Source organism: Notolepis coatsorum (assembly GCF_963971535.1).
Source record: "Notolepis coatsorum genome assembly, chromosome: 3".
Classification (NCBI taxonomy): Eukaryota; Metazoa; Chordata; class Actinopteri; order Aulopiformes; family Paralepididae; genus Notolepis; species Notolepis coatsorum.
Genome location: NC_140167.1, coordinates 202,679,106 through 202,705,720, shown reverse-complemented (window position 1 = coordinate 202,705,720; position 26,615 = coordinate 202,679,106). Strand labels below are relative to the sequence as shown.

The following is a 26,615-nucleotide window of genomic DNA, read 5'->3' as shown; positions in this document are numbered from 1 at the left end:
GCCATTAGCGTTAGCCACGCTTCTCTAGGCCTCTTTGCTTTTGGAAAGAATGATAAAAAAAAAAAAAAAAAAAAAAAAAAAATTGCATTCGACTAAGAGGTTGGCAGTCGACTTTGGCTCCTTTCGATCGATTAGTCCACTACTATTCGACTAGTCACGTCAGCCCTGGTGTAGTGTGTCTGCTGAGGGCTACTCACCGTGTCGATGCGCGGCAGCTGGGAGAGCCGCTGGGACAGCCCCTGGAGCTGAGTGTAGTACCAGCAGCGCTCTCTCTCCTCTTTGTCGATCTCACTCAGCACCATGTTCCTGGAACAACAGTCAAGGAGACCGTTAGCCAGCGAGCTACGACCGCTGCCGCTGTTTTTGACCCTTTTCACTACTGCACTACAGAAGGTTAACCCTTTGCTATCACACTACAGACGGTTTAATTGTCAATTATAATTTGAAAGACTCAAATTGATTGATTGAACATTTTACTAACAGATAGCAGAATGGGTGCAATACAGTAGGACGGCTCAATACACACAATTGTTAACCCTTTCTCTGCCACGCTTATGTACATCCTTATACCATCCTCTGCCAGCTCTATAAGTCTATGGAGAAGTTCCCCTTCTTTGCAGGGCTATAACTTTTTAAATTGTATTGCTAAATTGACATTACTATGGCCCATTCAACGTCAATTATCTATCGTTTAGGATGTAGCAACGTTCTACTTTTTCATTCACATATTCATACTAAAATACGGTCTAAATTATAAATATGTTTTTATTTATAAAAACTAAATGCATTATATTGATGATCAAATACAGTTTGATAGCGATCGGCGCCAGATAAAAATTTTCAAATGTACGTGCTTCTAGAAGTTACTACTTATCATCTGATGTTGACCGGATGGGGGGGGGGGTCGTTTATAATTCCGTGGCCAACGTTAGATGATTAATGTAATGTGGGTGATATGATCATCAGAGCAGTTTGTATCGAACACGGTAAAAATAAACGCTGAAACTTACCCCAGTATCCTCGGGCCGTTGGGCGATGAGCGTGGAGCAAAAAGATTGCTATTATGGGATGTTGAAATATGCGATCCATCTCCAGGTTGTATAATAGTATATACGTCCAAATCATGTTGTTTATTGAGTTAGGGCGAGCGATCGATTATCCAGTGTGTCAAGATGGAGTCCTGGGAGCTATAGCGAGTGGTCGGACCGAATTTGGATGAGCACCAGTTTCCGGTTTGCTGTTTGGGCGATCCGCCGATCGGCCACCAGATGGCGCTCTTGAACCGTTGGAGAGTTGAGAGGAGATCAACGTAGATCTCAAGTCTCCGCGGGAGAAATATGATTGCCATCACAGATTTTTTAAATATTGATCTCAATGACGTGTTTAAGCATGGCGAGCAATGACGTGTTACGGCGTCCTTGGCGATTAAAGGGTTAAGGGGATGCAGACCAGAGAAAGACTTTCGTCTTGTTTACATCAGGGTCCCCATTTTCAATTCATCATGAATTGTAAGTAAGGGTGCAATTAGCACCGTGCAATTTATTCGTTGTGGATCCCGCCCATAAAGTTGACTTATTTGGGGTGAATTATGTACTTGTATTTTCTGTAACACTAAAGGATCCGATGCTCTTTATTTCTGTGATTCTAAAGTGCAGTGACACCTGAAGAAGCCATAGCAGCCATTACAGCTGACTTTGTGGGCAGTATTTGGTGAAAAGTGCCTTGCTCATGTACAGTAATACCGATTATCGCTCTGCAACATCTGACCAAGAACATCACAAACAATTCAAGTGAGATCCACCCCCCCCCCCCCCCCACGTCTGGTTGCTAGGCAACCCGACTCGCCTCTCCTTGTAGAGCTCCTCCAGGTGATGGTCGCTGATTCGCCCTTCTCCTCCAATCACGGCAGCTCTGGGCGGGGCTCCGTCCATGATGTGATGGGGGTGCATGGCTGTGCCTTCCCCTCCTGACACGGCGCTCTGGCGGGAGGAGGGCCGGGGGAGGGGGCTCTTGGCTCTGCCCGCGGCCAGGGAGGAGGTGGGGGGTTGGGGGATGAGGCCAGGCACTCGTCCGCGTCGGCCCCCCCAGGTCTGGCAGCGTGCGCAGGTTGTGCGTCTGGTACTTCAGCTCGTAGTAGTCGGTGAGGTCCATGTGCAGCTCTGGGGGGGAGGAGGGAGAGGAGGGAGGGAGAGGAGAGGAGAGGAGGGAGAGGAGAGGAGAGGAGAGGAGAGGAGAGGAGAGGAGAGGAGAGGAGAGGAGAGGAGAGGATGGAGAGGAGAGGAGAGGAGAGGAGAGAGAGAGAGGAGGGGAGAGGGGAGGGGAGAGGAGAGGAGAGGAGAGGAGAGAGGGAGAGGGAGAGGAGAGAGAGAGAGGAGAGGAGAGGAGAGGAGAGGAGGAAGGGGAGGGGAGGGGAGGGGGAGGAGGGAGAGGAGGGGAGGGAGGGAGAGGAGGGAGAGGAGGGGAGGGGAGAGGAGGGGAGAGGAGGGGAGAGGAGAGGAGAGGAGGGGAGGGGGGAGGGGAGAGGAGGGGAGGGGGAGGAGGGAGAGAGAGGAGAGAGAGGAGAGGAGAGGAGAGGAGAGGAGAGGAGAGGGAGAGGAGAGAGGGAGGGAGGAGAGGAGAGGAGAGGAGAGGAGAGGAGGAGGGGACAGACGTTCACTAGCAGTTGTGTAATCGCTCACTCCAGGCAGAGACAAGCCCAAGCAGCGCAGGAGCAGAGCTGTATTTGAGATAAGGTATCAAATCATTTTTGGCTCCCCAAAAACACAAATATTCCATACGGTTCCAATTTCCACAGTTTAGCTATTTTTTTTTAATAACTTTCTTTATTGGAAGAGTTTTCAAAATTATGCAGACAGTTATACATATTATTATACATCTTCCATTTTTTTTTTTTTTTTTTTTTTCATTTCCCTTTCCTATCCCCTAACCCCACCCCCACGAAGAGCGACAACAAACATACATATAATACACGAAAATACAAAAAAATACGAAAAAAAAAGTGACAGATAAATAAAAGTAAAAAAAAAAAAAAAAAAAATGATACTAATATAACTGAGATGAAAAGACAAAACATTTTAAGAAATAAAATAAAAATAGGGGAAAAAAACAGAGGGGGGGGGGGGACTACCAGGCAGGGATGTCAAGGATTCTATGTGCTTTAAAAGGGGTCTCCAAGTCTTCTCAAAGGTATTCAGGGAGCCAGTAGGGCCTTTGAGGGAGAATCTGAGCTTTTCAAGATTAATAGATAATAGTAGTTCCTTAACCCACCTATTGTGAGATGGAGGTTGAGTATGTTTCCACTTAAAAAGAATAAGTCGCCTGGCCAATAAAGTGGAGAAGGCAAGAACAGAATGTGACATTTTGGAGGGTAGAGGCTGCAGAGGAACACCGAACAAGGCCACGAGAGGATCAGGGGTGATAGATAGTAAGGTTGTAGGCTGTGCCCATAGTTTCAAAAATTTCAGACCAGAATGTGGCAAGACTGGGGCAGGACCAGAACATGTGGGTGTGATCGGCAGGGGATTGTTTGCATCTATTACATGCGTCAGAGATGTTGGAATACATTCGAGAGAGTCTCGAGTTTGTGTAGTGGACTTTGTGTCTCGCACAGATGGAAGATGAGTGGACAGAGTCCAATGCCCAACTCCAATACTCATCAGACCGTTCAATTCCCAGCTCCCGCTCCCACGAGTTCTTAGGGCCGGTTCCTGGGGTATCCGTAGCGGAGCTAATCAGGTTGTAGATGTTGGAGATTAGCCGTTTTTTTTCCCCGGGTTAATAAGAACCATTAGTGAATCAATTGTCAAAAATATATATAATGTGAAAGACATAACGTTTACTTATTTGGGGTAAAAAAAAAAAAACATGTAATGTAGTTCTATAACACTAAAGGATCAAGCCATAGCAACCATTACAGCAGACTTTGTTGGAAGTATTTGGTGAAAAGTGCCGTGCTCATGTACAGTAATACCGGATTAACGCTCTGCAACATCTGACCAAGAACATCACAAACAATATTCAAGTGAGATCAATCAGAACATCTAGTTGCTAGGTAGCAGTTCCGGAGCGACTCACCTCTCGTTTGAGAGACGTTCACTAGCAGTTGTGTAATCGCTTACTCCAGGCATAGAAAAGGCCAAGCAGTCGGTATTGGCAGGAGCAGGCTATATTTGTGAGATAATTGGCGTAAATCGGGTTGGACGTCGATTTAATTTCAATTTAGACAACAATAATAACAATATTAATTGTTTTTTTTTATTTGATTGAGGTGTAATGAAACAGGCCCCATCCTGGTGAATGATATTAGCTGGACTGAATCTGTTCATATCAGTATAATGATGATTACTCTCCAACGCAGGCCGACTCCCCTGGCAGTGGATGTCTTCATAGCAAGGCCTGCCACCTGATTTGAGTGGCGTCGCCTTGCTCTAATGCTGATGGGAACCATAAATTAAATGATCATAATTGACTGAGTGTGTCCTGTAAATGTGATAGAAATAGGTGGACTCGCACACACATTCAGGGATGGAACCGTTAGATCCAATGTTTTTGTATTCTATTCAGAATCTTTAAGCAAAGATTTGATCCATTGTCTTACATTTTGACGACTGAGTTTGATTCAGTACAATTTGATTTGGATCATTAAAAAAAGAAAATACAAATGTGATGGGACTGATTCAGTCCCATCACATTTGTGGGGGAGGAAATGTCTTTTGTGATGTATTTTGTGGTGTCTTTTGTGGTGTCTGTAATAGTACAAGTTAGTTTTTATGTTCTGTATTTATTATTATTATTATTATTGCTAATGTCGTTATTGTTGCTATTATTATTGTTGTGATACTGTGTGGTCTTGTTATTATTATTATTACTGTATTGTGTTGCCTTGTTTTATGTTTAACACATTCTGCGCCATAAACAAGTTAATTCGTTATTGGCCGCCATGCGTTGAGCGCCAGAAACGAGTTAACAAGTTTTTGGGATCGTTATTTCATTTATTCGCTATATCTATTCATAATTCATAGCTGCAGCCTCTGGTATCCTCTTCAGAGCCTGTCTGAGCTGGCAGACGGTCAACACCGCCCTCTACTGCCAGGCGGAGCTATTGCATCTCATTGAAAATGGGTTGGTGTGTTTTAGGAGGTGATCTGAGCCGGGTGGGCGGGGTTTAAATACTCGGGTGAACCAGTTCTATACAACGGTGGCATCGAGCAGTAACTCCGCCCGCCCGCCCGCCATTGTGAAACAGTCGGTAGTGTGGTGTGGACCTCCACGAGCATTATTTGGAATTGCGATCAGATATTTGGATTATCTCTTTTGCATTACATCAGATACAAGGTAAGAACATTATATATGAATTTGATCGTTGATCTGACATTTATTTCTACCGCGATCACAGCTATATGTGTGGACCGTGTATGGCTGTTTACCGTTGGCTGCGGTGGGGGGGGGGGGGGGGCGAGCGCCCCGCTACGACGGTCATTTCATGTATGGATGAGGAGACATACTAATGATAATCTAGCGTTGATTTCAGGATGATTAGATAATCAGCCAAAAAATTACAACGTGATGACTGGATTACAGTAAAATGCCTTTTCTCGCCTTTTTCCTGGAATTACTGAAAAACACCCAAACCATACTCTATTCAAAACGGTATAAAACGGAAATGTACAGATGAAAAAACAATCTGTCTCGGGCATGTTGACTAGAAGCAACTCACTGAGACTCGACAGCGTTATTAGACCCATAGATATAATATAAGATATATTTTAAGCACTCGCAAATGTCACAGTCTAAAACTATATCCATTGAATAAAGACCTGGCGATGAATGGGGTATCAGCGCCCCCTGGTGCTGGCGGTCAATGTGTTAAAAAAATATTTGATAATAAAAAATTTAAAAACAGACCTTTGAGCTGGTCCAGGACGTCGGTCCTCCCGGAGGAGGCCAGGGTGCCAGCCTCCTGCTCCAGCTTACTCTGCAGCTGTCTCAGCACCCCCTGAGGAGGAGAGGAGAGAGGAGGGTCAACAACAACAAGAGGGGAGAGGAGGGGAGGAGAGGAGAGGGGAGGGGAGGAGAGGGGAGGAGAGGGGAGAGGAGGGGAGAGGAGGGGAGGGGAGAGGAGGGGAGGAGAGGGGAGGAGAGGGGAGAGGAGGGGAGAGGAGGGGAGGGGAGAGGAGGCGAGGGGAGGGGAGGGGAGGGGAGGGGAGAGGAGGGGAGGAGAGGGGAGAGGAGGGGAGGAGAGGGGAGGGTCAACAACAACAACAAGAGGGGAGAGGAGGGGAGAGGAGAGGAGGAGAGGGGAGGAGAGGGGAGGGGAGGAGAGGGGAGAGGAGGGGAGAGGAGGAGAGGGGAGAGGAGGGGAGAGGGGAGGGGAGGGGTGGCGAGGAGAGGGGAGAGGAGGAGAGGGGAGAGGAGGAGAGGGGAGGGGAGGAGAGGGGAGAGGAGAGGAGGGGAGGGGAGAGGAGGAGAGGGGAGGAGAGGGGAGAGGAGAGGAGGTGAGGGGAGGAGAGGAGAGGGGAGAGGAGGGGAGGAGAGGGGAGGAGAGGGGAGAGGAGGGGAGGGGAGGGGAGGGGAGGAGAGAGGAGGGGAGGAGAGGAGAGGAGAGGAGAGGAGAGGAGAGGAGAGGAGAGGAGAGGAGGAGAGGGGATGGGAGAGGAGGGTAAACAACAACAAGAAGGGAGAGGAGGGTAAACAACAACAAGAGGGGAGAGGAGGGTCAATAACAACAAGAGGGGAGAGAAGGATCAACAACAACAAGAGGGATCAACAACAACACACGCAAAAACCTCCTCCACTAAAGCTGATCTGGGACATCGAGAGGGAACCAGGGTTTACTGAGGTCGGGATTACCAGGGTCAGAGTAGCCTGGATGCTCTCTGTCCTCTCCTTGGTGTATTCTGTCCTCTCCTTGGTGTATTCTGTCCTCTCCTTGATGTATTCTGTCCTCTCCTTGATGTATTCTGTCCTCTCCTTGGTGTATTCTGTCCTCTCCTTGATGTATTCTGTCCTCTCCTTGATGTATTCTGTCCTCTCCTTGATGTATTCTGTCCTCTCCTTGGTGTATTCTGTCCTCTCCTTGATGTATTCTGTCCTCTCCTTGATGTATTCTGTCCTCTCCTTGATGTATTCTGTCCTCTCCTTGGTGTATTCTGTCCTCTCCTTGATGCTCTCTGTCCTCTCATTGATGTATTCTGTCCTCTCCTTGATGTATTCTGTCCTCTCCTTGATGTATTCTGTCCTCTCCTTGATGTATTCTGTCCTCTCCTTGATGTATTCTGTCCTCTCCTTGGTGTATTCTGTCCTCTCCTTGATGTATTCTGTCCTCTCCTTGATGTATTCTGTCCTCTCCTTGGTGTATTCTGTCCTCTCCTTGATGTATTCTGTCCTCTCCTTGGTGTATTCTGTCCTCTCCTTGATGCTCTCTGTCCTCTCCTTGGTGTATTCTGTCCTCTCCTTGGTGTATTCTGTCCTCTCCTTGATGCTCTCTGTCCTCTCCTTGATGTATTCTGTCCTCTCCTTGGTGTATTCTGTCCTCTCCTTGATGCTCTCTGTCCTCTCCTTGATGTATTCTGTCCTCTCCTTGGTGTATTCTGTCCTCTCCTTGATGTATTCTGTCCTCTCCTTGATGCTCTCTGTCCTCTCCTGGATGTATTCTGTCCTCTCCTTGATGTATTCTGTCCTCTCCTTTATGTATTCTGTCCTCTCCTTGGTGTATTCTGTCCTCTCCTTGATGTATTCTGTCCTCTCCTTGATGCTCTCTGTCCTCTCCTTGATGTATTCTGTCCTCTCCTTGGTGTATTCTGTCCTCTCCTTGATGCTCTCTGTCCTCTCCTTGATGTATTCTGTCCTCTCCTTGATGTATTCTGTCCTCTCCTTGATGTATTCTGTCCTCTCCTTGATGTATTCTGTCCTCTCCTTGATGTATTCTGTCCTCTCCTTGATGTATTCTGTCCTCTCCTTGATGTATTCTGTCCTCTCCTTGATTGATTGATTGATTGATTGAAAACTTTATTAACAGATTGCAGAATGGGTACAGTACAGGACAGCTCTATACATACAATTGTTAAGGGGATGCAGACCAGAGAAAGACTTTCACTTGTTTACATCAGGGTCCCCCATTTTCAGTTCATCATAACATATATGACATACACGACATACAGATAGACAGTACTGCTACATCTATACATTTATGACATATCAGATTTGCAAATACAGTACTGTTTGTGATACCAAAAGAGTCCAGAAAAGAGAGTATATACATTTGACGTAGAAACTGTACATTGGAGGGTAGATGGGGGGGACTGTACATTGGAGGAGGTTGGGTGGGTGGGGTGGGACACTGTACAACTGTACAAGCAAAACTGTACATTGGAATATTGACAAAACCATACTTGGTAATTTACTGTACATTGTGTTGGGTTAGGACATTTACAGGGGCCAGTTTCGAATTGCACTCTCCCGTAGGTGTTCTTTGAGAGTGTTTTTGAAAGTGGGTAGTCACATTCCTTTACAGCTTTGGGGAGGGCGTTCCACATTGATGTGGCATAATTGCGAAACGTGTTTAGTCCCTTGTTTGAGGCGAATCTGGGTTTAACATGATTTGTGGAGCTCCCTCTGGTGTTGTGATCGTGGTATGCACTGACCTTTGGGAAGTATTTTGACATGGGTACCTTGGTTGTGTAGTGTATCTTGTAGACCAGGCCCATTGCAAGTTGCTGTACTCTGTCATCTACTCTAAGCCATCCTAGTTTGTCAAAGTGGGCAGGGGTGAGGTGGGTTCTAGGAGTAAGGTCAAGCAGTAGTCTTAACAGTTTGTTTTGAGATGTTTGTAATTTAGTTTTTAGCGCCTTTGAGGTGCTTTGGTACCATGAGGTGCAAGCATAGTCGTAGTACCCTTGAATGAGTGCTCCTGCCAGAGTCTTCAGGGTATTCTTGTTTACCAGTGAGGAGATCCGGTACAAGAATCGAGTTTGTTGGTTGACTTTTTTTATTACATTGGATGCCATTTTGTCACAGGAAAGATTTGCCTCTAGGATGGAACTCAGGTAGGTCATTTCATCTTTCCTTGTGACAATATTGTCACCCACTGTAACAGAGAAGCCGTCGGTCTTGCTGAGTTTATTTGAACCGAAGAGAATGGACTCTGTTTTACCCAGGTGTAATGATAGTTTGTTATCAGCGAGCCAGGTGCAGATTCTGCCGAGTTCCGAGCTGAGGGTTTTTTCAACCTGTAACTTGTTCTTGTCCGAGACCAGCAGGGCTGACTCGTCCGCAAACAGGAACAAGTTGCAGTCACAAGCTGATGACATGTAATTTGCATAAATTAGGAACAGTAGCGGTCCTAGTATGCTTCCTTGTGGAACGCCACAGCTCACTGTGATGTAATTTGTCCTCTCCTTTATGTATTCTGTCCTCTCCTTTATGTATTCTGTCCTCTCCTTAATGAATTCTGTCCTCCCCTTGATGTAATTTGTCCTCTCCCAAACCAAAATGTAATAACTAAATAAATACACCAATAAACGTCAAAACCTTTCGTGAAGCTACTGGGATAGTAAAAGGGAATCTCTATGTAGAAGGGTGGATTATCCCTGCTTATGGGAGTAGTAGTACACAGCCACCTGGTAGCAGGATACTATAGAATTGGATCTGTACCCCCGTCTTTGGCCCGGAACGTCGTTCTGGAGGGCGTGCAGCAGGAGTGGATGGGGCCCAGGATTTACTAACCTGGGGGATGGTACTCTGGTCTCCCTCGCCTTCCAAGGCGGTCAGCAGTAGCTCCCCACACACTCTCACTTCCCCCAGTACCTCCGACAGCCCTCCCACACCCGGTGACTGTCAGTTCAATAGTGTTATTGGGTTTCCCTTTAAGCAGTACCCTTCCTTGACCACCTGTATAGACCCTTTAATTATTGTGCTGCGAATGGGGTGGAAGGGTTAAATAGTTATACCAGTCACAAGTATTTACCCAGGGGTTAGGTTAGCATATATGGAAGAAACAGACACACACACAGTGCTCTCAATTCTGTCTACTTTATATGAAGCCTGGTCAGTTTATCAGTTACAAGTTGTACTTCAGATTATTCAGATAGCACATATTCATAAACGGCACCGGGTGCTCTCACTGGTAATGTAGGGGAACACTATTCCCATCATAGGCACCGCGTGCTCAATACATTAATAATAACCCCGCTTAGATTAGGGGAGACCCAGGCACAAAGTAGATGATTCATTGGGAATTCAAATAACAATAATAATAATACAAAAATACAAAAGAAAGTAAATGTGGGCCCACGTTACCAAATAAAACCTACACTAAAGCCGGCTTATATTGTTTGGGGTACCCCTAGACACTGGTCGTTAGCGTTCGCTCGAATGGACATTGCTGTGGGCACACAAGGTACCGTTCGTACTTAGCCAAGATGGCGGACCCACTCCTATCACCTCTCGTCCAGGTGACAAGATGGCGTCGGGCGATCCCGCGAGCACAGCCAGCGGGCTGGGGTGAACAGCATGGGCAGTTGTGAACTGGAGGAGCGTGCTGTGGTGGCGACCTCTGCTGGTGGGAAGAGGCGTCCTCTGCGGCGTCGGGGAGACGTCCACTGCGGCTGTTGTTTGATGCTGGCGCGCGAGCTAATACTGTTTGGCTACCCTAAACACAGCTAAACTGCGGGTCTGAGTGCACTCTCCTGCTATCGGTTGTACTACTAACGCAACGTGGCTGACTGTACCACCGGTCTTCAGCGCCGCACGCCCAGTAGTCTACTGGAGTCAGATGGAGCCGTTAACAGCATGCTAATACACTGCACACTTACTACTATAACCCGTTAACTATGGACGTTAGTCCTTCGTTCTGTATCGCTTACTCACACACTATCGCTGGTACTTCTAGGATAACACGTCAACTAGCAAGTACTTCTTATCACCCGTCGCTCTCCAACGGGGCTCTTCAACATCACTCCTTCAACGGGGCTCTTCCTGAGCACACGCCCGTTGCGACTGTTCATGGTCGAGTTCACTGCCGAAGAGAGCTTCCTGGTGCTCTGGCTCCCAGGTAATCCTCTCTTCCTCGTTGCTTCCCTCTCTCCTCCGCTCCACCTGCCACCACTGCCACCACTGCTCCCTGCTGGCAACCGCAACTGATCCCACTATAGGACCACTTCAGCACGGGAGAAAGATGCTTCAATGTTATGTTAGTGATCCATAATGAAGCCGGAGAAGAGTAGCACCTCACCTCGTTATTAGACCGGGCGAGATATCAACAGGAACACTGTTTATCACACTTTATACACACACAGGGAAAGTAACAGTTAGTCAGCACTTCTGAATACTTAGCAGAATATTCAGGATGCTACATCTAGATTCTGTCCGTGGTTGAACAGTCCGTGGTCCATCAGCTTACTGGATGATCAGTGTGTGTGAGAGCTGTGCCTGCTGGTGTGTCCTGATTCGCTGCCTCTAACACCAGCTGACCGGAGCAATAAAGCAGATGAGATCATCCAGCAGCGCTCAGCATCTGGGCACGTGCACCACATGGCCTGCCTGGTGTGTGTGTGTTTGTCTGTGTGTGTGTGTGTGTGTGTGTGTGTGTGTGTGTGTGTGTGTGTGTGTGTGTGTGTGTATTTGTTTGTCTGTCTGTGTGTGTGTGTGTGTGTGTGTGTGTAGCAGAGTTTGGGTTAACACTAGAACGACAGTTTGAAGCGACTCGGAAGGGGGAGCGACAGTGGCTCGGAAGGTAGAGCAGTCGTCTGGTAATCCGTAGGTTCCCGGTTCGATTCCCGCTCCTCCCGGGCAGCGTGTCGATGTGTTCTTGAGCAAGACACTTAACCCTTAATTGCTCCTGATGAGCAGGTTGGCACCTTGCATGGTTGCCTCCGCCGTCAGTGTGTGAATGGGTAAAATGCGAGGAACAAATTGTAAAGCGCTTTGGATAAAAGCTGCTATATAAATGCAGCCATTTAGCCATTTACCATTTAGAACAGCTGGGTCGGTCAAATACATTTTTGAATTCCAATAATCTGGAACTAAAACAATTACAACGGCCTCCTCACAGAAAATGTATGAAATGTTTTTAAATTTTTTACATAGAATAGAATAGAAATCCTTTATTTATCCCGAGGGAAATTCTGTACCACGGATCGCTCACAGTAAACAGTAAACATTTAGGTAGTCATTAGTCACATTATCACATGTGTTTGAATGTTTAAGAACATATTTACTGCAACCATTTCCCGCGAGGCCCTTTTTCATCACAGACCCAAAATCTAGTTTTGCTTATATGCTTATGTAGCACCCTGAAAATATGGCTATTATTCAGAAGTGCTGACTTGCCTTTTATCTCCCCTGGTGCACCAAGGCATACTAACTAGTTTCCATTGATATTCTCACGAACAATGACGCGGGTGTCTCCTTCTTCTACCGGCTGGAATATGGATTATAAACAGAAATTGGTTCATATTCGATCCACCCAGTTCTCTTCCTGTGGGGCTAGGTGCCAGCAGGGGGCGGCAGGTGGCAGGCGGAGCGTGGAGAGAGGCAGGCAACGAGGAAGAGGGAATCACCTGGAGGTGGGGAGAACCGGAAGACCTCTTCAGCTTGGGATGTAGCCGTGAACGGTCGCAGCTACAACAGGAGGTGCTTTGGAATAGCCCCGTTAGAGAACCACCAGAGAGCCCGCCGGAGCGAGCGACGTGTGACGAGACATACTTGCTAGTGACGGGTTATTCTAGAAGTATCCGTGATAGTGCGTGAGTAAGAGAAACTGAACCCAAGGACTAACGTCCATAGGTAGCGTGTTATAGTAGCAGTGTGACGGTATAAGTAGTAGGGGTGGGACAATACATCGATCCAGATCGATACATCGATGTAATTATCAACGATCGAATCGGATCGATGCGATGTAATAAGATCGATTCATATCGATACTCTTATTTTGAAAATCCTGTGGCGAGTCTCATAACTGATTGTGTTAAATGGGCATATGATATCATCTCATATCGATCGCAGGCACCTGAATCTAATCTAATCGTATTGTATCGTGAGAGACTTTGTGATATCGGCAAATATCGTATCGTTGTCCAAAGAATCGATATCGTATCGTATCATGATGAAACTGGTGATTCCCACCCCTAATAAGTAGCATGCTGCTAACGGCTATATTGACTCCAGTGTACACCGAGCGCGAGGCGCCGAAGAAGACAGTGTGGTGTAGCCAGCCACGTTGCGCAACAGTATAACCGTGTAGCAGGTGGGCTGTTTGGGGACCCAGAGAGTAGCTTCAGTGTAAGGTAGGGCAAGTGTATGGATGCGCGTCGACTCAGCGCCGGCTGACAACAACCAGCTTTCGCCGGCGTGCCAACGTCTGCCCTGCACCGGCGGTCGACAGCCCAGCATGGGAGTTCTTCCGTCCAGCAGAGGTCGCCATCACCCAGCACACGCTCTCAGCCAGCTACTGCCCCTCTGCTCCAGCCCCGCTTGCTGGCGCCCATGACGAGAGCGTTCGACGCCATCTTGCTACCCGGACGGTAGTGGCGCGGCGCGGCCGCCATCTTGGTTGAGTACAGTAGGGCTTCGGTGCCCAGGATCTTATTGCACAGTACACAGTGTGATGCGGCCTGTGGGTGAAGCTAACGGTGCTAACTACAGTTCATAGGGGTACCCCATCAACATTACATGCCGGCATTAGCATAGGACTTTTGTTCTGGTACAGTGGGCCCACATTTTTGATTTCCTTTGAGTGTGATAACGTGTTTGTTCTTTAATAATAATTCCCATTTAAGTAACCCTTTCCCTGTGGGGAGGTTACAGACCTGGTGCATCATAAGTAAAGCCTTGGAGAGGTATTAGTCTTGCCATATAATTAAAGCCTGATAGAGGTATTACACATGGTACTGACCCAGACGTGGGCGATGAGTCAAACACATTGAAGTATATTATCCCTGATACTAACCCAGAGGTGGGTGTATAATATACGTGTTTATAAGGTATTGAGTTACACACAGAGCCATAGTAGGACTTCAGTCCATTCGACCACTCCTATTAAATCATTGTAGCTGAACAGTACAATTAATATAAAGACTTAATTGGGGTTCTGTGTGCGTGTCCATTCCTGTGCCCAGTATTAACTCTTTTGGTGTGGGTAACGTATATATGATTAATCCCTTCCTACCCAACTCTCCCCTTTTCATTATAAGGTTTCTAGTGGTCATCAAGGGAGGGTACTGCTTGCGGGAGGAACGAATCTATTTATGCATATCAGTCACTAGGTGTGGGAGGGTTGACGGAGGTAATCAGGGAAGTGAGAGCGAGTTGGGGAGTGCTGCTGACCGCCCCGGAGAGGCGAGGAAGACCAGAGTACCAGACCAGGTTGGTAAATCCCGGGCCCCATTCACTCCCACTACCGGGCCCCAGGTTGACGCTCCAGGCCCAAAGACGAGGGTGCAGTCAGACGGAGCTCTACTGTGTCCAGCTACCTTGTGACTGCCAGTAACCGTTCCCACTAAGCAGGGATAATCCACCCTGCTACACTTATATATTTCACATTAGACACGTTTGTAGAATGTGTCTGACTTGTTCCTGGCTCTGCGGCTCTGCAGACTGCAGATACACTATTGGAGCTCTGGGGCTCTGCAGCAGACATACTATTGGTTTCAACGAAGGGAGGGGTTACATGTGTACAGTCGGCCGGCGTGCGTCAGCTGCGTCTGACTATGTCGCGCGTGCAGCATTGGAGGTTATGCCAGCCAAGACGAAGAGGACGGTCGTTCGGCAGATGGACTGAAGATGAAAGTTGTTGCATGTTAGAAAGTTCAGTCAGGCTAGCCATGTCGGCTTAGCTAAAGGCAGGGACAGCTAGTTAGCTTTAGCTACGTTATAATATCGAGTGCTAACGTGTGGTTCAGTCGGGATAGCCATGTCGGCTAGTAGCTTAGCTAAAGGCTAACTAGCATTAGCTAACCTAGAGAGAGCGCGTGCAGCATTGTTATGCCAAGATGAAGAGGACGGTCGTTCGGCAGATGAACTTCGTCAACTCCACGCGGTTGTCTCCATCCTCTTGGACGTTTGGTGAGTTTTTAATGCACTCTATTCTATTCCCGCCGTGGAGATATCTCTCTCTCTCGGGCCAGCTAGCTATCGTGGCTACGTTATGTTGGCTAACGTTATGTGGAGCCAGCGGGCCGGCTAGCTATCGTAGCTGACGTTCTGTTGGACCAGCGGGCCGGCTAGCTATCGTAGCTAACCTTATGTTGAGCTAGCGGGCCGGCTAACTTTCATAGGCAACGTTATGTTGAGCTAGCGGGCCGGCTAGCTGTCGTAGACGTTATGTTGAGCCAAGCGGGCCGGCTAGCTAACGTAGCTAATGTTATAATGAGCCAAGCGGGCCGGCTAGCTAACGTAGCTAACGTTATATTGAGCCAAGCGGGCCGGCTAGCTGTCGTAGCTAATGTTATATTGAGCCAAAGCGGGCCGGCTAGCTAACGTAGCTAACGTTATATTGAGCCAAAGCGGGCTGGCTAGCTAACGTAGCTAACGTTATATTGAGCCAAAGCGGGCCGGCTAGCTAACGTAGCTAACGTTATATTGAGCCAAACGGGCCGGCTAGCTGTCGTAGCTAACGGTGTGTACCTGGTGTCAGTACCTGGCTACTCTATTTGCAGTTAGCCTCCTTAGCTGATGTCGGCCGTTGGCTCCTTGCTACTTGGTTTTCTCTGGTATAGATCCTCTTCTCTTTGGATTTAAGTGTTCATCTTTGTCCTTTTGGATCTATGTATATTCATGTTGCCTTTGTGAAGTTATCTTTTCCTTCTGTTTTGTTCTTCCATTCAAAGTTGAATATCCTTTAGGGGCTCATCTTAGCTGTCTTGCTTATCTCTCTCTCTCTGTCTGGACCACAGACCCATCTCTCTCTCTCTCTCTCTCTCTCTCTCTGTCTCTCTCTCTCTCTCTCTCTCTCTCTCTCTCTCTCTCTCTCTCTCTCTGTCTGGACCACAGACTCATCTCTCTCTCTCTGGAGCACAGACTCTCTCTGTCTGGATCATCACAGACTCTCTCTCTCTCTCTCTCTCTCTCTCTCTCTCTCTCTCTCTCTCTCTCTCTCTCTCTCTCTCTCTCTCTCTCTCTCTCTCTCTCTCTCTCTCTCTCTCTCTGAGCATTGCATTGCTTATAGTTGTCAATTGTGTCGGTCAGTTCATTGCAATTTTTCCTTCAGTCACATTTAGTTTTATCTTGCACCTGGCCTAAAACAGGTTGGATGTGCACACAGCTGCTCTACTGTGTTTATAGCAGAGCAACCATACCTGAAGCCTTGTAAACAAAGACATCAACACTAGAGTGTGTACTTCTATCTACACAGTACAGCCAAAGCATTCCCATTGGGGGGGGGGGGGGGGGGGGCAGGGGGGGGGCTCGCGTTTAAATCGCGCACAGGGCCTCGCATTTCTCCCAGGCGGCCCTGACTGCAACAGCTAACAGTTATATTATCTCTAAATGGTAAAAACCTTTGTTTTAAAAGGCAGTTTGTGACACCTAGTATACCTGCCAAGGTGTTAAAAATGCAGTCAGACTAGATTCCCCAAATGGGCGCTAGCCGCCAGGCTGAGGCTGCAAACAATTGAATACCTGCACACTGGATAATTGAACCACTTTAGATGCCCTGATTTTATTTATTTATGTAATTATTTATTTTAAATATCATTGCTTTTCAGACCAGTGATCTCAGTTGAGTGTATTTAGGTTGGAGGCTTTCGACGAGTCAAGCGACTGGAGGTTTAACTAGATTCAAATAAGCATATCTTCTTCAAATATTTTTAAGTTCCATCACCTGTGCATTGTATGTTACTATTGCACTTTACTATTACATATGCACTCTGGTTGGATGGTGTACTTGTATTGTACTCGGTGATGTACCTGAACGCGTTTGTGAACAGCAAACCTTAAACGGCACATTGAGAATAAGCAAAAGTCCTGTTTTTGTTTTCATAATAAAGACAATTCAAGCTAAGTTTTTCCTCATGTTTTTGAAAATATACTGTAGAGATGAAAGCTGCAGCTGCTACTAGTGTGGACTGAATGGGCGGCAGCAAAGCGTTATGGAAGTGCCAGTATTCTGATTGCTGTCTGTGGTTCTATATGGGTTGTGGCAATAATTTTTACAAATAACAGCTCGCAGCAACGTATTGAAAAAAAGAACTATAAACTATAAATTAGTTCATTTTTGAAACCATGAACTTTAGTTCAACATTTTTTATTATGAACTATGAACTGAACTAGTTCATTTAAAAAAAATTTGAACTGTGAACTGAACTAGTTCATTTAAAAAAAATTGTGAACTGTGAACTGAACTAGTTCATGTAGAAAGTGAACTTTCCCAACACTGATTGTACTTGTGCTGTATGATGACAATACATTTTAATTAGGGATGCTCGATATTGGCTTTTTTACCGATATACCGATATACCGATATTGTCCAACTCTTAATTTCCGATACCGATATCAACCGATATCCACCGATACCGATATATGCAGGGTTCCCCCCCCCCCCCAAAAAAACGGAATAATTTCAGGTAATTAACATTACATATGTCTTGTTGTGGAATTAACATAACATTATGCATACTTTTGACAATAAATAAAATCAGAATTTGTTCTTACTTGCTTGCCTGGGTAAATAAAGGTTATAGAAATGTAAAAAAATATATATATATTATTATTATTATTATATATATTTTTTGAAAACCGATACCGATATTTTCCGATATCACAATTTAATGCCAATATCGGTAGGCCGATAATATCGGACATCCCTAATTTGAATCCCATCCCTTTAAAAAAAATCTAAATACTATCTGAGCTTTAATCATAATGATCCAGTGCTTGTCACAGTCGTCTGTATTGACAGAAACTTGAACCTTACTCTTTCTGGGAATACAGTACACACACATGGTCTTGGCCACAGGGGGAAAAGGGGGTTCTATTTCAAGTCAGCAGTGGGATTTCAAACAGAGATGGATAATGAGAAAAGGGCTCGGCTGAATCCTCAAAAGATTTCTTATGGCCCCATCGATCCCTATACTGGCTTCCTTATCAGGAAGATGCGTGACTGGATGGATGTGTGGAGAATGACTAGTGATTGATTAAGGAGAAAGCCTCTGCCTGCCTCTGTCTGCCTCTGCCTGCCTCTGCCTGCCTCTGCCTGCCTCTGCCTGCCTCTGCCTCTGCCTCTGCCTGCCTCTGTCTGCCTCTGCCTGCCTCTGCCTGCCTCTGTCTGCCTCTGCCTGCCTCTGCCTGCCTCTGCCTGCCTCTCCCTGCCTCCGCCTGCCTCTGCCTGCCTCTGTCTGCCTCTGCCTGCCTCTGCCTGCCTCTGCCTGCCTCTGTCTGCCTCTGCCTGCCTCTGCCTGCCTCTGTCTGCCTCTGCCTGCCTCTGCCTGCCTCTGCCTGCCTCTCCCTGCCTCCGCCTGCCTCTGCCTGCCTCTGTCTGCCTCTGCCTGCCTCCGCCTGCCTCTGCCTGCCTCTGTCTGCCTCTGCCTGCCTCTGCCTGCCTCTGTCTGCCTCTGCCTGCCTCTGCCTGCCTCTGCCTGCCTCTGCCTGCCTCTGCCTGCCTCTGTCTGCCTCTGCCTGCCTCTGCCTGCCTCTGCCTGCCTCTGTCTGCCTCTGCCTGCCTCCGCCTGCCTGGCCTGACCTGCCTCTACCTCTGCCTGACCTGCCTCTACCTCTGCCTCTGCCTGCCTCTGCCTGCCTCTGCCTCTACCTGTCTCTGCCTGCCTCTGCCTCTGCCTGCCTCTGCCTGCCTCTGCCTCTACCTGTCTCTGCCTGCCTCTGCCTCTGCCTGCCTCTGCCTCTGCCTGACCTGCCTCTGCCTCTGCCTGCCTCTGCCTGCCTCTGCCTGCCTCTGCCTGCCTCTGCCTGACCTGCCTCTGCCTGCCTCTGCCTGCCTCTGCCTGCCTCTGCCTGCCTCTGCCTGCCTCTGCCTGCCTCCGCCTGCCTCCGCCTGCCTCTGCCTGCCTCTGCCTGCCTCTACCTGCCTCTGCCTCTGCCTGCCTCTGCCTGCCTCTGCCTGCCTCTGCCTGCCTCTGCCTGCCTCTGCCTGCCTCTGCCTGCCTCTGCCTGTCTCTGCCTGCCTCTGCCTGGCCTGCCTCAGCCTGCCTCTGCCTGCCTCTGCCTGCCTCTGCCTCTGTCTGCCTCTGCCTGCCTCTGCCTGCCTCTGCCTGCCTCTGCCTCTGCCTGCCTCTGCCTGCCTCTGCCTGCCTCTCCCTGCCTCTGCCTGCCTCTGCCTGCCTCTGCCTGCCTCTCCCTGCCTCTGCCTGCCTCTGCCTGCCTCTGCCTGCCTCTGCCTGCCTCTGCCTGCCTCTGCCTCTGCCTGCCTCTGCCTGTCTCTGCCTCTGCCTGCCTCTCCCTGCCTCTGCCTGCCTCTGCCTGCCTCTGCCTCTGCCTGCCTCTGCCTGCCTCTACCTCTGCCTCTGCCTGCCTCTGCCTGCCTCTGCCTGCCTCTGCCTGCCTCTGCCTGCCTCTGCCTGCCTCTGCCTCTGCCTGGCCTGCCTCTACCTCTGCCTCTCCCTGCCTCTGCCTGCCTCTGCCTGCCTCTGCCTGCCTCTGCCTCTGCCTGCCTCCGCCTGTCTCTGCCTGCCTCTGCCTCTGCCTGCCTCTGCCTGCCTCTGCCTGTCTCTGCCTGGCCTGCCTCTGCCTGCCTCTGCCTGCCTCTGCCTGCCTCTGCCTGCCTCTGCCTGCCTCTGCCTGCCTCTGCCTGCCTCTGCCTGTCTCTGCCTGGCCTGCCTCTGCCTGCCTCTGCCTGCCTCTGCCTCTGCCTCTGCCTGCCTCTGCCTGCCTCTGCCTGCCTCTGCCTGCCTCTGCCTCTGCCTGCCTCTGCCTGCCTCTGCCTGCCTCTGCCTGCCTCTGCCTCTGCCTCTGCCTGCCTCTGCCTGCCTCTGCCTGCCTCTGCCTCTGCCTGCCTCCGCCTGCCTCTGCCTGCCTCTGCCTGCCTCTGCCTCTGCCTGCCTCTGCCTGCCTCTGCCTGCCTCCGCCTGCCTCCGCCTGCCTCTGCCTGCCTCTGCCTCTGCCTGCCTCTGCCTGCCTCTGCCTGCCTCTGCCTGCCTCTGCCTGCCTCCGCCTGCCTCTGCCTGCCTCTGCCTGCCTCTGCCTCTGCCTGCCTTTGCCTGCCTCTGCCTGCCTCCGCCTGCCTCTGCCTGCCTCTGCCTGCCTCTGCCTGCCTCTGCCTCTGCCTGCCTCTGCCTGCCTCCGCCTGCCTCTGCCTGCCTCCGCCTGGCCTGCCTCTGCCTGCCTCTGCCTGCCTCTGCCTCTGCCTGCCTCTGCCTGCCTCTGCCTGCCTCTGCCTGCCTCTGCCTGCCTCTGCCTGCCTCTGCCTGCCTCCGCCTGCCTCTGCCTGCCTCTGCCTCTGCCTGCCTCTGCCTGCCTCTGCCTGCCTCTGCCTGCCTCTGCCTGCCTCTGCCTGCCTCCGCCTGCCTCTGCCTGCCTCTGCCTCTGCCTGCCTCTGCCTGCCTCTGCCTGCCTCCGCCTGCCTCTGCCTGCCTCTGCCTGCCTCTGCCTGCCTCTCTGCCTCTGCCTCTGCCTGCCTCCGCCTGGCCTGCCTCTGCCTGCCTCTGCCTGCCTCTGCCTGTCTCTGCCTGGCCTGCCTCTGCCTGCCTCCGCCTGCCTCTGCCTGCCTCTGCCTGCCTCTGCCTGCCTCTGTCTGCCTCTGCCTGCCTCTGTCTGCCTCTGCCTGCCTCTCCCTGCCTCTGCCTGCCTCTGTCTGCCTATGCCTGCCTCTGCCTGCCTCTGTCTGCCTGCCTCTGCCTGCCTCTGCCTGCCTCTGCCTGCCTCTGCCTGCCTCTGCCTGCCTCTGCCTGCCTCTGCCTGACCTGCCTCTGCCTGCCTCTGCCTGCCTCTGCCTGCCTCTGCCTGCCTCCGCCTGCCTCTGCCTGCCTCTGTCTGCCTCTGCCTGCCTCTGCCTGGCCTGCCTCTGCCTGCCTCTGCCTGACCTGCCTCTGCCTGCCTCTGCCTGCCTCTGCCTGCCTCTGCCTGCCTCTGCCTGCCTGGCCTGCCTCTGCCTGCCTCCGCCTGCCTCTGCCTGCCTCCGCCTGCCTCTGCCTGCCTCTGCCTGCCTCCGCCTGCCTCTGCCTGCCTCCGCCTGCCTCTGCCTGCCTCTGCCTGCCTCTGCCTGCCTCTGCCTGCCTCTGCCTGCCTCTGTCTGCCTCTGCCTGCCTCTGCCTGCCTCTGCCTGCCTCTGCCTGCCTCCGCCTGCCTCTGCCTGCCTCTGCCTGCCTCTGTCTGCCTCTGCCTGCCTCTGCCTGCCTCTGCCTGCCTCTGCCTCTGCCTGCCTCTGCCTGCCTCCGCCTGCCTCTGCCTGCCTCCGCCTGGCCTGCCTCTGCCTGCCTCTGCCTGCCTCTGCCTCTGCCTGCCTCTGCCTGCCTCTGCCTGCCTCCGCCTGCCTCCGCCTGCCTCTGCCTGCCTCTGCCTGCCTCCGCCTGCCTCTGCCTGCCTCTGCCTGCCTCTGCCTGCCTCTGCCTGCCTCTGCCTGCCTCCGCCTGCCTCTGCCTGCCTCTGCCTGCCTCTGCCTGCCTCCGCCTGCCTCTGCCTGCCTCTGCCTCTGCCTGCCTCTGCCTGCCTCTGCCTGCCTCCGCCTGCCTCTGCCTGCCTCTGCCTGCCTCTGCCTGCCTCTGCCTCTACCTGCCTCCGCCTGGCCTGCCTCTGCCTGCCTCTGCCTGTCTCTGCCTGGCCTGCCTCTGCCTGCCTCCGCCTGCCTCTGCCTGCCTCTGCCTGGCCTGCCTCTGCCTGCCTCTGTCTGCCTCTGCCTGCCTCTCCCTGCCTCTGCCTGCCTCTGTCTGCCTCTGCCTGCCTCTGCCTGCCTCTGTCTGCCTGCCTCTGCCTCTGCCTGCCTCTGCCTGCCTCTGCCTGCCTCTGCCTGCCTCTGCCTGCCTCTGCCTGCCTCTGCCTGCCTCTGCCTCTGCCTGCCTCTGCCTGCCTCTGCCTGACCTGCCTCTGCCTGCCTCTGCCTGCCTCTGCCTGCCTCTGCCTGTCTCTGCCTCTGCTTGCCTCTGCCTGCCTCTGCCTCTGCCTGCCTCTGCCTGCCTCTGCCTGCCTCTGCCTGCCTCTGCCTGCCTCTGCCTGCCTCTGTCTGCCTCTGCCTGCCTCTGCCTGGCCTGCCTCTGCCTGCCTCCGCCTGCCTCTGCCTGCCTCCGCCTGCCTCTGCCTGCCTCTGCCTCTGCCTGCCTCTGCCTGCCTCCGCCTGCCTCCGCCTGCCTCTGCCTGTCTCTGCCTGCCTCTGCCTGCCTGCCTCTGCCTGCCTCTGCCTGCCTCTGCCTGCCTCTGCCTGCCTCTGCCTGCCTCTGCCTGCCTCTGCCTGCCTCTGCCTGGCCTGCCTCTGCCTGCCTCTGCCTGCCTCTGCCTGCCTCTGCCTCTGCCTGCCTCTGCCTGCCTCTGCCTGCCTCTGCCTGCCTCTGCCTGGCCTGCCTCTGCCTGCCTCTGCCTGCCTCTGCCTGCCTCTGCCTGCCTCTGCCTCTGCCTGCCTCTGCCTGCCTCTGCCTCCGCCTGCCTCTGCCTGCCTCTGCCTGCCTCTGTCTGCCTCTGCCTGCCTCTGCCTGCCTCTGCCTGCCTGCCTCTGCCTGCCTCTGCCTGCCTCTGCCTGCCTGCCTCTGCCTGCCTCTGCCTGCCTCTGCCTGCCTCTGCCTGCCTCTGTGCAGCCTTGGGGACGCTAGACACAAAGCATTAGCATCTCCAGTTCCTCTGCTGAAACTGGGTCACGTCGGAAGCCAGGGCTCGACTGTGAATGAATGAATGAATGAAAACTTTATTTAACAGATTGCAGAATGGGTACAATACAGTACGGCTCAATACATACAATTGTTAAGGGGATGCAGACCTGAGAAAGACGTTTGTCTTGTTTCCATCAGGGTCCCCCATTTTCAATTCATATAGACATTTATGACATACATAACATACATGACATTTATGGCATAGGGACATATAGGTATTTAGTACTGATACATTTGTGACATAGGCGGTATTCAAATATACAGTACTGTTACCCCTAGATCCTGACAGAGTATATACATATGATGGGGAGGGGACTGTACATTAGGAGGGGGTGGGTGGGTGGGAGGGGAATATACATACGGCGGGGAGGGAATATATACATGCGGTGGGGAGGAGACTGTCTATTAGGAGGTGGTGGGGGTTTTGGGCATTTACGGTGGCCAGTTTCGAATTGCAGCCTCCCGTAGGTGCTCTTTAAGGGCGGTTTTGAATGTGGGCAGGGATTCACATTCCTTTACAGCTTTGGGTAGGGCGTTCCACATTGTTGTGGCATAATTGCGAAACGTGTTTAGTCCCTTGTTTGAGCCGAATCTGGGTTTAACATGATTTGTTGAGCTTCCTCTGGTGTAGTGGTTGTGGTATTCACTGACCTTTGGGAAGTATTTTGACATGTACATGGGCACCCCGGTCGTATAGTGTATCTTGTAGACCAGGCCCATTGCAAGTTGCTGTACTCTGTCGTCTACTCTAAGCCATCCTAGGTTGGCAAAGTGGGCAGGGGTGAGGTGGGTTCTGGGGTTCAGGTCAAGTAGTAGTCTGACCAGTTTGTTTTGTGATGTTTGTAATTTTGTTTTAAGCGCCTTTGAGGTGCTTTGGTACCATGAGGTGCACGCATAGTCATAGTACCCTTGAATGAGTGCTCCTGCCAGAGTCCTCAGGGTATTCTTGTTTACCAGAGAGGAGATCCGGTACAAGAATCTAGTTCGTTGGTTGACTTTTTTTATTACATTGGATGCCATTTTGTCACAGGAAAGATTTGCCTCTAGGATGGAACCCAGGTAGGTAATTTCGTCTTTCCTTGTGACAATATTGTCACCCACTGTAACTGAGAAGCCGTCGGTCTTGCTGAGTTTGTTATTTGAACCGAAGAGAATGGACTCTGTTTTGCCCATGTGTAATGATAGTTTGTTATCAGCGAGCCATATGCAGATTTTGCCTAGTTCCGTGCTGAGGGTTTTTTCAACCTGCAATTTGTTCTTGTCAGAGACCAGCAGGGCTGAGTCGTCCGCAAACAGGAACAAGTTGCAGTCACAGGCTGACGACATGTCATTTGCATAAATTAGGAAGAGTAGCGGTCCTAGTATGCTTCCTTGTGGAACACCACAGCTCACTGTGAGGGGGGGGGATAGAGTACCGTTTACCTCTACCATCTGTTCTCTCCCCTCCAGGTAGGATTGCATCCAGCTCACTGATAGGCTATCAAAACCAATTGCTTTTAGCTTGTCCATTAGAATGGAGTGATTGACAGTGTCGAAGGCCTTTTGTAGGTCCAGCATGACCATGCCGCAGTATTTGCCAGCGTCCACCTCTTGTTTGATGTGGTCGTTCAAATAGAGGAGGCATGTGTCAGTGGAGTGGGACGTTCTGAAGCCAGATTGGAATTCGTAGATTAGGTTTTTTTCCGCCAGGTACTTTTCGACCTGTTCGTAGACTATTTTCTCCATGACTTTCGAGATGGAGGTAAGAATAGAAACAGGGCGGTAGTTGCCTGGGTCTAATTTGCTGCCCTTTTTGTGTAGAGGGGTCACTCTCGCAATTTTGAAGTCCTTGGGGACGTGCCCCTGTTTTATAGAGAGGTTTATTATGTGTGTGATGACTGGGGTGATGGCGGCTGCTGCGTCTCTGAGGAATTTGGAGGGGATGTTGTCATGGCCAGTGGCCTTGTTAGGTTGGAGGGCGCTCAATTTTTTGAGTACCTCATCGGTTGTTACCATTTCAAGTTTGAAGTCGTCTTTGTGGACCCCTAGGTTTTTGTAGTATGCTACTATGTGTTCTACCCCATAATGCCCTGAGTGGGAGGGTAGTTTGTTTACCAGTGTTGTGGCTATGTTTGTGAAGAAGATGTTTAAGTGCCTGGAAGTCTGACATGTCTCCAGCAGAGAGGCCGTATTACCCAGGGCTGCGTTTGTAAGATGGGGGTAAAGCTCGTGGAAAGCCTCCAACCTAAATGCACTCAACTGAGATCGCTGGTCTGAAAAGCAATGAACATTTAAAATAAATAATTACATAAATAAATAAAATCAGGGCATCCAAGTGGTTCAATCGTCCAGTGTGCGGGTTTTCAATGGCCTGGCGCCCATTTGGGGAATTTAGTCTGAGAAAAGTTGCCCTAGGATGGAAAATATGGCAATGGAGTGACCCATTGCACATCTCTTCTCTGTCCACTATCATTTACATTACATTACATTTACATTTTGTCATTAATTATCCAAAGCGACTTACAAGTTCTGTACAAGAGGTCCGCAGGAAGTGTTGAACAGGGTGCTACAGTCTTGAGTGCATAGTAGTAAAGACATATTAACATAGTAGGTAGTAATATAGGCAAGGAAGATTATTTAGTAGCAAAGCGCATGATAGTAAAAGACAATACGAAGGTTATTTTTTTAATTTAAAGAAATTAATTTCAGATATCGATTTTTTTCCAAAACAATAAAAACTATTTTGTCACAAAAAACAAGAGAATCAATAGCCTTTCAAATCTAGACAATAAAGACCAACAGCGCTAGCCATGAGTCTCTACGACTCGGTTCTCAAGATATGAAAGGAGGCAGGGCTTAAGTGTAGGGGCGGGGCAAATATAGGCCAATGAAAATTGGATCTCCCTCCTGAGTTCAACAGCGCCTCCTGCAAGTCTCTACGACAAATGGTCCACGAGATATGGGAGGGGGCGGGGCTTAGGTGTTGTAGGGGATAGGAAAAACATAAGCCAATGTAAGCGGATGTCCCTGCTGAGTCCAATGATGCCACCAGCGAGTCTGTATGACAAACAGTTCACGAGATATAAAAGGGATGGAGCGTAGAGGTGTAGGGGCGGGGGTTAAGCATGAGGGCGTGGTTAACCTAGACCAATGAAATTAGTAGTCTACTGAGTGGACATTTGAAAATAATACCTCCAGGACTACAGACAACCCGAAAACACAACGCCTCCAGCCATAGAGGCATAAAAACATCCCACCATTCTACAGCAAACCACCTTGCACCAGACCGCGTTGCACAAGAAGAGATACAGCTACAGATACATCAAAGACCACAATGGAAATAAGAGTGACTTCAAGTGTCACCCATGACAATACCCATGCCAGTAATGCGTTTCATCTTCAACTCTGAATTGAAACTAAAGCAGACGGTGTTTCCGTCGTTTGCCCTGGAGAGGACTCTACTAACCTTCATGTCGGTGGTCTCGTTCTCCAGCTTGCACAGGTGGTTGGAGTTGTCCTCCAGCTCCCTCCGCAGATGGCAGTTCTCCTTGCGGAGAGCCTCCACCTGGTGGGCCAGCTGGTCATAGGAAGCCACAGAGTTCTCCATCTTCAGACACCGCTGTGCTCCCTGCGGGGCGGAAGACAGAAGACCAAGTGCACGGACCGGGTTAGAAGAGAGCGCTGTTTAGTATCTGGCTGTGTGGAGAAGGAGTTTGTTGTTGTTAGAATAGTGAGCTAGAATTCATAGCATGGTTTGACAGTAGAATAAGTATGTTGTATTTCTGTCGAAGCTAGCGAGCTAGTGGAGTCTGAAAAGGGGCAAGGAAGAGTCCAGAGACGTCCTGGGTTTTGTCAGAATCAGAATCAGAATCAGAAAGGTCTTTATTTGTCTTGGTC

At 50.3% G+C, this 26,615-nt stretch overlaps 1 protein-coding gene across 1 annotated transcript in view; it reads right to left on the bottom strand.

The window, feature by feature from the left end:
• Positions 1-26,325, bottom strand: part of apc2 (APC regulator of WNT signaling pathway 2) — a gene marked incomplete at both ends in the record, with an annotated part of 73,389 nt that extends 47,064 nt beyond the window's left edge. Inside the window, 5 exon segments of the mRNA XM_084311508.1 lie at positions 198-306; positions 1,846-2,073; positions 2,075-2,159; positions 5,905-5,995; positions 26,185-26,325. Coding sequence (XP_084167634.1) covers positions 198-306; positions 1,846-2,073; positions 2,075-2,159; positions 5,905-5,995; positions 26,185-26,325 — 654 coding nt within the window.
• Between the last annotated feature and the right edge of the window lie 290 nt (positions 26,326-26,615).